General features: G+C 41.8%; 1 protein-coding gene across 1 annotated transcript; it reads right to left on the minus strand.

The window, feature by feature from the left end:
* Positions 1-8,960: 8,960 nt before the first annotated feature.
* On the minus strand, positions 8,961-10,835 carry T265_05548 (hypothetical protein; the record flags this gene model as incomplete). Its single annotated transcript, XM_009170589.1, has 2 exons — positions 8,961-9,060; positions 10,735-10,835. The coding sequence occupies 2 exons, from the start codon at positions 10,833-10,835 to the stop codon at positions 8,961-8,963; spliced, it is 201 nt and encodes a 66-aa protein (XP_009168853.1).
* Between the last annotated feature and the right edge of the window lie 217 nt (positions 10,836-11,052).

Genomic DNA, 11,052 nt, shown 5'->3' on the forward strand with positions numbered 1-11,052 from the left:
AAGCGGATATCAACGTTTTAAAAACATGTGACGAATTTTGGGACAAAACAGATAGAGAAAGAGTAGAAATATCTTCAGATAATGTCTTCACGTCAGTGTTTGGGTCAGAAGTTAAGTGACACACTTTCTTGGACTTACAGACAAGTTGAATGTGTCCTGTTTTACCGCAGCTAAAACACTTGGCTCGTCTGTGGGGGCATGAATATCTGGAATGGTTTCGTCCACAAGACTCGCATTTCCCGAATTTTTGAGCCATCGGATTAGGGTTACGATCTGTGAAGTGACGTGTTGATGGATTTGAGGCACGAGAATCTGTTCGAGGTTTGAATTTGTTGTTCGTCCGCATCCTTGAATTATTTCTTTTAGAATAATTTAACACGACTGCTTCCTCAGTCTTCGTCATATGCTTCACATCTTCATACTGCTCACATATTTTCCGAATATTTTGTAATTTCTGATCCGGACAGAGTAGCAGCTTCTGCTGTAATTCGGACAGCTGAATGCCAGCAATGAGTCTATCAATTGGGCACCGTAGTCACATTTGGCTGCCTGTGTCTGCAGCTGTAACACGAATTCACGAACCGACTGAGGATGGGAGCGGGTCAACATTTTGAACCTAGCTCTTTCGGCTGCTACGAAGTTAATCGGTTTGAAGTGTTAAAGAACTTTTTTCTTGAATGTATTGTGGGGAATATCAATAGGAGATTCAGGATGTACTAAACTCTTGATCAACGTATACGCATCCTTGCCAACAAAATGCAGAAAGTATGTCGTGAATTTCTTATTACCTATATCAGGTTTTGTGAGACACCATATGTTGAAACATTCCAAGTAGTCCCTTAAGTCTCGCGTAGTTGAATTAAAATCTAATGGTCCCACTTCGGCAGGCATGATGAATTGTTCCAATCGCGACGCCAAAATAAGGGAATTAAGTTCGGAACGTACATCAGTGACAAGAAGAAGGCCTTCGCTGCGGAGTCATTTATTAGAAAATGCCAACTGGCCGGTTATAGACCATTGGACAGGGAAGCAAAACACTCATTTGCATCTTATTTACAAAAACTGGACATCCATTTTTTCCTGAACGCGTCTTTTTGAACCTTCCTGGATATTCATTGACTCCAATCATTCATTGCTCAAAACCAACCAAATGTTACAAACCGACTCCACAGATCCCGAAACAGATCTCCCCTTTCAAAGAGACGCAACGCGAAATTCCAAGAACAACACATAATACTCGCATGCCTCCCCATCAGTAACATCACCCTTATGTCGAACCGTTCCAAATAATCTTCTACGTCTCGCGCAGTTCAGTTAACATCTAATGGTTCCATTTCGGCAGGCATGATGAATTATTCCAATCGCGAATTAAGTTCCGCATCTACATCGGTATAACCAGACGAACCAGAAATCCAGAATTCAGCGCAGCGTAACAAGTAGAACGTATGTATTTGAATTTGCGTATATGTACAGAGTATGGAATATTAAAACAAGAGAATAATGAATAGAGCAATGAACAGAGTATCAGTCATGTTCATCACAAATATCCCGGTAGGTTGACTCATAATGCCGGCGTTCAGTAGCAGAATTTGGATACCCTAACAACACATTTATTAGAATTTTCTGCGTTAACTGACAACCAAGCATAATGGAGGTTTAGTTTTAAGTTGTGCATTATAAACTCCAAAAATTCGAAAGAGGTTGCTTTCGAAACCTCCAAGAGTTCTCCTACCTTGCTCCATTCATCCTGGAGCGTCTGTGAGTCAGTATGTGTGTAGTGCGGGTCAACCAACTTGTATTCTTGAGCAAGAAGATCAATCATCCGTTGGTAAGCTCGTTCTAGGCTTCAGTATTGACGGTTTGTCACTTTGACAGTGTTGCCCAATGGAAATATTGCTATTCGATGCCGCGTTTGACGATCATGGATGTCTACCCTATTTGAAGTTGGAATTAAAATAGGTTGAGTGAAGTACGCAGGCAGGCTTTCGTCTTCAGAATATGGCGGATAAAGTGCATTTTACATCTCCAGAGGTTACTGCTTGTTATCTCTAGCGATAACCATACACGTCCGCGCATTCAGTAAAATGTCTCATGTGTTTTTCGTAAAGTGCATTTTACATCTCCAGAGGTTACTGCTTGTTATCTCTAGCGATAACCATACACGTCCGCGCATTCAGTAAAATGTCTCATGGTGTTTTTCGAGATTGCCGCAGACGTGTCCACCGTGCTAGTCTTTTAGGTGCAATAACTGTCTGCCACGCAACGGCATCCATTCTGCCCACCAAAAAGCTGTCCCAATCCGTCTAATCTGTGAGAGGTCTTGTTCTGAAATTTCAAACCTGCTCGTGATTACACCATTTACATTGGATCACGTGCACGATGTTTTTGGATTTTTGTGCATGATGATTCTTAGTTAGACGGAAAGAAAAATTATTATTTGGGTCTCAGGTGGTTGAAACAAGCGACGAGCAAACAGCAAGCTTTGTTTAGGCCTCCCCCTTTGACTTCTCCATGAAACATCATGGATGAAGGGAAAGTACGCTGTTAGAGGTATTCGGATACAAAAAACACTCACTCTACGTCGACCTGGGTAGTTTTCAACTGTGCATTAGACAAACAGCAAGCAGTACATTAATTTCTCGGATCTGATTCTCACCACCTTTGTTTTATACCATCCCACCTGTTGTCAAACATCTGCCCCCTCTGCCTTAAATCCGGATATTTTAATGGCCAATACTTGACAGTTCAGTAGACCTCCTGACATTGTGTATGATGTTTACATTTTGACAAGCATGGCCCGCAATGACGAACGGTTTGATTTATCGCCAACCTTTACATTTGAATCCAACTTGTTTTGGACTATGAATAACGTTCATACGCATAGAACATAACTAAAGAATGCTTAAAATCTGTAAATGGTTATTAGTCTGAACTACCGAGTATCTGTGTGGCAGAATTATCTGTTACCCGAATTCTCCAACAGGAGGGTAATCTGGGCAGCAGTATCATCTTTTTGATCAAGGACCAGATAATGTGATTGTATGTTGACTCACCGTACATCATAATATTTCTCAACCACAGACCATTCCTCAAGATTTATCGTACATCTTACGCCTACTCTGAAGATTTTTTGCGTTATGTTCTGCCATCTCGACCTTGTTTTCGTGTTGAAAGAAAGTTAAAATTTGTATTCATTAGTTCCGTGACAGAAATGAAGTGTAGTTGTGTTTAATTCAACTTGAGTAACAAATAGTCCATAATTTTTTTCGACATGACTTTAGGAAACAGCATTTTTGCATGATGGTGTTAAATGCTACTTCCCAGCAGTGATATAGACACATTAGATGTGTGCAGGACTGGTTGTGAGCGACACAAACGAGGTTGAAGTAGTCTGAACGTACTGACTATTCAACACACAAATCCTGTAGCTAGATTTTGGTGAATTTGGTTTAAGTGAGGTTGTGCACATTTATCTGAGGCCCCTAAAATTTGAGATTTAGTAGGTTTCTACACTGACCTGTAACTATCCATATAAAACGCAGGGAGGGCAACGTCTGTCGGCACATGGTGGATTAGTTGATTGGATTGACATCGGGGTGAAAATTTGTACTGTTACCACTTAGGAAGCAATGTTTCCAGAACGACAGCCATCATATGCTTCATCCTGAAGACGTACTCCGCCAGCGAACAGCGTGCCTATGGATTCCAATCCACATTATACAAATGTTGCACTCAGAATATCCTTTCTATTCGATCATTTAGTCGCAATTAAGGTTTTTTGACTCGTAGTTCAGAAATCGATGTGGTGTAGCAAACGTCTCCGACGTTATCCGCTGGATTATATTCCAAAGTGACCTCTCGTGCATTCACGATTATCCCGTTTCTTAAGCCAATTCGTTAGGTGAATACTCCATCAATCATAACACTATTATCGCCTTCATCCAGCTTGAAGAGGCATGAGGTTTCAGACGCCTGTAATTTAGTCTATCAACCCCTCTCCGATTGTGTTACAGATAGAAAGGCACAATATGAACATTTAGGGTAGTAAGATTGCATAAATCCTAAGACAAATAGATTTTCATTGCTTACGCTGAAATGCAGATAGATTTGATCTAGATTGCTGCGTGGTAGGATATTGCCAGAATGGGTAAACAGGAATGTAACAAATTTTACGTTTCTTGTCCGTGAATGGTTCCGTGGGTGAACTATATCAGATGGGGAAGGTAGCCGTCACAATAACTAGGAGATCGTTGGTTGTCGATCAGATGGCTGTTGATCTGTTCGCCGAGCTTGGCAATTGGCTTGCAAACGTTTCGTCACCATACGAGGAGACATCATCAGTGCGCAGTTGAGTGGGCACTTCTTCCTTGCCTGCGTGCCCTTATATAGCATTCGAAGGCTATCTGTTATCTTCTGACGTGATTGGCTACTTAAAGTGTAACAAATTTGGTGAATCTATTGGTCCATTTGTGATCTTTGTTGCGTTGTGGTCTGCGTTCCTTTGTGTCGATTGGTTATCCTCACGCCTTCTATTTTTAGTAGTTCGTTCTCTCCGGCCTCGGGTTGTATTGCGTTGTGGTCTGACGTTCTTGAGTTTGATTGGTTGCTTGTGCCGCCCTATTTCCTCCACCGTAGCGGTCAGCGTCCCTTCGTCCGTCGGTTGATTTGGTGCTTTGATTGGGCGCTTCCTCCAATCCAATTGATGTGTCCGTTTGAATGATGTTTTCCTCCTTCTCTTATGATTTCCTCGTCTGGTTGATTTTGCAGCTTTAAGCTCGGTGGTTCTGGAGTTCTCTCGCTCTTAGTGGCTGGTAAATGGGATCAATTTCGATGTGTTTGTTGATCGCCTCTTCGGTGGAGTACCATGCTTCCATAAATTCGCGTTCGTTTTTTGTTCTTGCTTGAGCCAATATGCAGACGCCGCTCCAGTCGAACTCGTGTCCTTCCTGATCTTTGTGTGCAGAGATGAGGGAGAACTGATCGTGCCTCTTGGTGGCGAGCTTGTGTTCATGTATTCTGGCTGAGAGCTTCCTTCCTGTTTGTCCTACATACCGTTTGTCGCAGTCCTTGCATTGGATCCTGTATATGACATTGTTCTTCGCCATTGGATCTAATTTCCCTTTTGGTCTTGATAGTGTCCTTAAATCAACAGCCACCTGATCAGCAACCGATAAACTCAACCGAGCTACCAATATTTCAACAAATTACGAACTAGTAGATCACTAATAGCCGCAAAGCTGTCGATGTAGCATGTCCGGTTCCTAATTTCCAGGTAAAATTTATCATAGAACACGTTTTGCGTGCATCTACAGATTACTTCAACCGGCCGGTGCATAAGTAATAATGAAGTCTGTAAGCAAAATTGTACGAAAGATTCGTGGATAGGAATACTCAAGACTTCTCATCCTTCCTGTTTGCTCCTGTTTGCCCAATAGGACTGAAATATCACATCGTTCCCTATTTTTCCTCTGAAAATCTTGCGTTTGCTCTCTGTTTTGTCCAAAGCACACCCTTAAAGCAGAAGGTTTCAGCGGATAATTAATGACTTGTTTTCATGGGATTCTTCGGTTATGTCGGCTGAACTTCTTAATGGCGCGCTGACTTATCAAGTATTTAATGGCTGCCATGAAGAGAAAGCAAGGCAGCAATGTGCATCAGTCTTTCTCGTGCCTGATGCTTGCAATAAAAATGTCTTTAGTTCACTTGGATTCAGGTGCGCTTGCTTGTACTTTTGCGTTTCTCTTCGTTGTATTCCGAATGATGAGATGATCAGGGCATCAGAATAAAATAATGAAAACCTGATACCATAGTAACCCTAGTAATGGAACTCAACGCCACCGTAAAACAGGTGGTGTAATACATCAGGATCATCATGACCATCAGTGTCTGTAACAAAACCTTAAGCATAGTTTTATCTTCCTGTAATGGTGCGAACTCAGAACAACTTCACTTTTCGTGTAATGCGTGGACACAAATTCGAACACAGACATTCAACGGTGAAACTAAACTAATTTTTGTGGCTCAGCAATGCTGACCATGCCGTTTTAAAACCTTCTCGCCGGGCTGCCGTGATATCGCACTTCTTTGTAAAATGCTGATGTATATCTGAGAGCATAAAAAAGAGAATAACGAACGTCCCGTCCACCAAGGAACGTTACAATTAATTCACTAGCCCGGTTACTGAAATGACGTAAGTAGTGTGCAGTTAATCTTTCATTGTCACGATAGTGGGATGCGGTCTTCGCAATTAGGAAGCTTCTTCCGAAAACGTAGTTGGAAAGGCTTCAAGCGTGCATCGTCAAATGTTATTCTTCTTTGATTTTCGGATTATTGAAAAGTAGGCTGATATGGTCCACAACTTAGCCTTTATGAACCTCAATGGCTATGCATGCCGTACCCACAAATTTTTAGTTCCCCAACAAATTAACACGAAAACACTGAAATTCCAGCGTAAACTAACAACCTACTTATCAATACCCCCATTATATTCACAAACTCTCGTATCCAACAGTCTTGTAATAAAATAGAAATTTTCTTCCCCTCTTTGGAAAGAACTATCTAACTGTGCATTTCGAGGGAATCGGTCTGTATTCGGTGGGGCCTATATTGAACGTAAAAATGATAACATTATATGAAACAGTTTTCATTCAATTCTGGTTGCGCCATTCACGTATCACGTTCACATTGAGCAGGGTTTGTGTGTTACTTGTACGCGATGGGACTATTATCTGGAAAGTTGGAGAACTACTGGCTTGCAAAAGATCCAGAAAATCCCCTATGAATGGAAAAAATGTGTTACGTCACCGACCTGTGAATTAAGATTTGTTCCTCAGGTTAGATGTACGCGGTCATATTTACACCTAGCAGTAAATTGAAAACTATAGGTTGGTTTATCCATAGATTCGTGGATTACGGAAGATGATACTTCGTTTTGTTTAAGGCAGGAATCACTGCAATACTTAAGGTTCATGGGACTGAAAAGCAAACTTAAAAACCCCAAATAAGCTGAAAAATTATTTGTACTGAAGTAAGCCAAATGCCTGATTTGATGTCTTGCCAGAGGAAAACACAAAAAATAACTCCCGCATCTTCACCTCTGCTGAAGGGATAAGAATTCCTCTGGGGTGCCTAGAACAGTGTTTGTTGGAAGAGAGTGGTCTGCAGAAGTGCATCAGTCTTACGACAAATACCACGGCAGCGAAGCACCGTGTTGAACTGAAAACTAATGTCATGCTGTTGGTGATGATTATGATGATGATGATGATCACAGACAAGTGTCCCCCAACAGAGAGGTCCCTTTAAATGGAGAGATCGCTGGGAGAATGCCACTGTATTTAGTCATCCGTTTTGACTTCTTTACCGAAAGTTGTGTTGGAGTTGTCACAAAATCTGCACGCACAAATTAGTCAAATCTAGACAGTGAATCATAAGAAGCGTGTTCCAGTCAACAATGTCAGCCAAATAGACGGTAGTTTCCCCTGTAATGCATCTGACCATACGTTAGCCTCTTAACATGAAGGAAGTGTAAAGCAGATATTTCCAACTGAAAAATGGGGCGGCCTCTGTGCAGCACATTCAGTTGAAGTATGTCATAAAAAAGAGATTCAGCTGAGTACCTCGTGAAGGCTAGATTGATATATGAATCGGTGCATTTGTCGAGTCAGTAACATTCGGGTTCCAGTGGAACGTGAGGTTAACGAAAAATCGGGAAACACGCCCACTTGATGAGTCCCCAGGAGGGCGAAACCGGTCGTGCGCTATCGAAGAGTTTTCAGAAACTTTGTAAGTATTTTCACTTGTGAAAACATACAGCGATATCTCCAACATCCTTCCAGCTGAAACATCAGGCGGTCTGTGTGCAGCATACTTGGTCGAATTCCATAATAATCGAAAGATTCAGCCGAGTCTCTAGAGATAACTGAACTGATATGCAAATGTGATTACTTTTAAAATAGAGCTCTGTATTTGGCAGTACGTATGCTATCCTTGAATATCACCGATACCTATTGCACATGTACCGCATGCTCGCACTGATGAATCTAACAAGTCAAATTTGGAGCGATGCGTGAGCTCACTCCAAATATTTCTGTGTTTGTGGCGTGTGTAAGTGTAGAACGTACCCACCTGCACTGCCCAACCTAAAGCCATGTTTACTGATTCTTGCAAAATGACAAGAACTGGCCTCGGGTAAGAAAGTTGGCCAGACTCGGTTATTCATCCCTGATCAATCTCAAATCAAAACTGACATATGAACATTGTTTCGTCTGTGAATTCAGTACAAGTTTTATCCGTCCAAAACTGAAAACGAAATGCTCATCTTCTTTGTATAAAATTTGCAACTTTTTCACATCGACTTTCGTGCATTTGCCATTGGCCTAGAGGAAGCTTTCAATCTTGTTATATGTACCATGACTCCAATCGACACAAGCTTACTGAAGATAAGCTATGCCAGATGACCGACTGTTAAAGTGATGGGTTCGTTTGTGCAGTGTAATCGACACTTTTGGGGCTTGTAATCTAGAGCTACAAAACTTGGGAAAGACAATTTATCCTGATGTCACCTGGTGTGCTCTTCAAATTCAGTGAAAATGGAGCGGAAGACTACTTAGAGACGTCCAAACCGTCTGCCTGAGGGCAGAATGCAAGAAGTAGTTACAGAAAAATGTAGCTTATCGATGGAAGTTAAGGTAAAAGGAACAGAGGATGTGTTTTGAAAGTGTAACATTTATCAAGAAAGAATTCAAAATGATACAGCGAATCAGGATATTCAAGACGAGCTTATATTTAAACTTAAAACTTTGAAAATTTCAATTATTGTGATGAGTGGATCCAATTATGTAGCTCGACTTTGACAAGATCAGTATGCGACTTGCCATTAGTTACATTAAAATGGCACTACGAGTCTTAATGGACGTGCAAATAAAATGGTTCGGTGAACCGTTTGTTTAGTACATCTTGATTCAGCTGACGATATGTGCGCGTCTTTGCTTCTCCTTGTCTTTGATGGCCTGCTTTTCCTCTTCTGAAAGGAATCCCATGTGTCGCTTCTTGACATTACATCTAAAGATAAAACAAAATGACGTAATTGGAGGTGCGTAGAAAAATGACATTAAGATGATGTTGTTCGATCGGCCGAACAAAAGGTACCAAATGAGCAGGTTGCTCAATGAACTGTATGCGGCGATGCCTTCAGTAATAAAAACAATCCTCGATGGTCCCTTTTTACTTCAAAGGCGAAATCCCATAAAGTGAATGGACGCTCTTTAAACAAGGATACTGGTGAACAAGTGGGATACTTTTTCCACCATTTCTGGAGTTATATTTATTCTCAATCACTAAAGAGACACCGATTCATTTGTATACTCTCGTTGTAGATCTTGATTACCTTACACGGATTAAAGAACGTCAGATTGGCTGTTACAAATGACCAGTTTTTGGCGTCTAATCAGTGTTCAAAGCCATTGGATTCCGCTGCTAATGAAGCAGAGGATAACTACAATTTATAAAACCCGTTAAAACGTACCAAAGCACTGTGTATGCACTATGTAACCACACAAATATACGGGAAGTTGGTTCGTGCGTTCGCGCGGGAACGGAAACGGGCTTCCGCTTTCGAGATTCACATCACCACCTTGTAGATGGATTTCTGTAGCAAGCCACACTTGTTTGGCATGTCTTACTTTCACACTGTGCCAAATGCTCCCTTTCTCTTTGCGCTGTCTTGGTGCAAGCCTCTGTTTGATGCCATACTGCAACAAGGTATCAGTGCAGTTGTAAGTATAAGAAAGCAGAAGCTGCATTGGTTAGCCTGGAAACTACTCCATGTGATTCGTGGCGTGGTGTTAGGTATTCAGATATCAACAATTCGCGGCTTGGTAAGCCACTAAAACAAGCCTATTGAAGATCTCTTAATTAGATGTCAAGTAACACAAACAGCACAATGTCGCATGGAAAGCTTGACTGTGCAGACTACCATGAAGTTACCCAAGGCCGGTGGACTCTGCTGCTTAGTGCAGCCACTCACGATGTCCGATTTCAGCTTGTGTCGTGAACGGGGTTTTCCCCTAGTCAGTTCATATCACACATCGTACTCACATCGTACTGGGTAGTATTTCCTTTTGATATAACACTCTGTGAAAGCAATGAGACGACACGAAGGCAAGACGCACAGCAGAATGAATGACAAAAGCCCTCAGCTCTGCGACTCTAAAAGGCGTCAACTGCGTCACTGACCATAGGTAAAAATGATGAATAAAGTGATCAACTAGATGTCTTCGACTTTTTTCGAACTCTCAAGGCGCCTTCTGAATTGTACATAGCAAACATCCATTTCTGACTAGTATCGTGACTTCCCAGTTAGTCTCTTGTTACAATATGCCGCAGCAAACCAAATAAGCAAGGTGTACAGCGATGAAATCAATGTGAGTCTTTTCGTTTCATAAAGTTGCGGTGATTTGTAACCATCTACTTTGTCGTCCTACCATGCTCATGCGTCTATTTGGTGAATCAATGCCCCAATTTTATTCATTCAAAGGGAGGATATTTGGCCTCAATTGGTACGTAACGCAAAATTATCCACCTAGTGTGCAGCACTGTGTACTAGTTTCTATACGGATAATGGTGACAGATCCGGAACAAAGTGGCAAAAACCCCCCGCCAACAAATGCACCAGCACTAGCGCTGATTGCTCGCCTATGTCAGTTTCAAAACTCCATTCCCAGTGGAAACTTTTACCTGGTTTTCTCCTTTCTGAAGTTCCTGCCCGCGAAAGCAATTCCAAAGGTATTGAAGTGCCCGAAGCGGTAAAATTCCATGGTCCCTGAGATTTGTGTCATACTTTAGATCTTGAATTGGCCAGTGGATATACGCTAAACAAAAGCTTCAACTGTAAACATGTGTACCATCTGTCGCCATTGATGTCATCCATGATCACCCTATGTATGGTAGGTTTCCCCATCAGTTTGCCCCTGTGTTTTCGCCATGCTCACTGGTCTCCTAGGTTCTCGAACACTTACGCGGCCAGAATCAACAGAACTACACGTTCCGTAGGAG

Source organism: Opisthorchis viverrini (assembly GCF_000715545.1).
Source record: "Opisthorchis viverrini unplaced genomic scaffold opera_v5_104, whole genome shotgun sequence".
NCBI lineage: Eukaryota > Metazoa > Platyhelminthes > Trematoda > Opisthorchiida > Opisthorchiidae > Opisthorchis > Opisthorchis viverrini.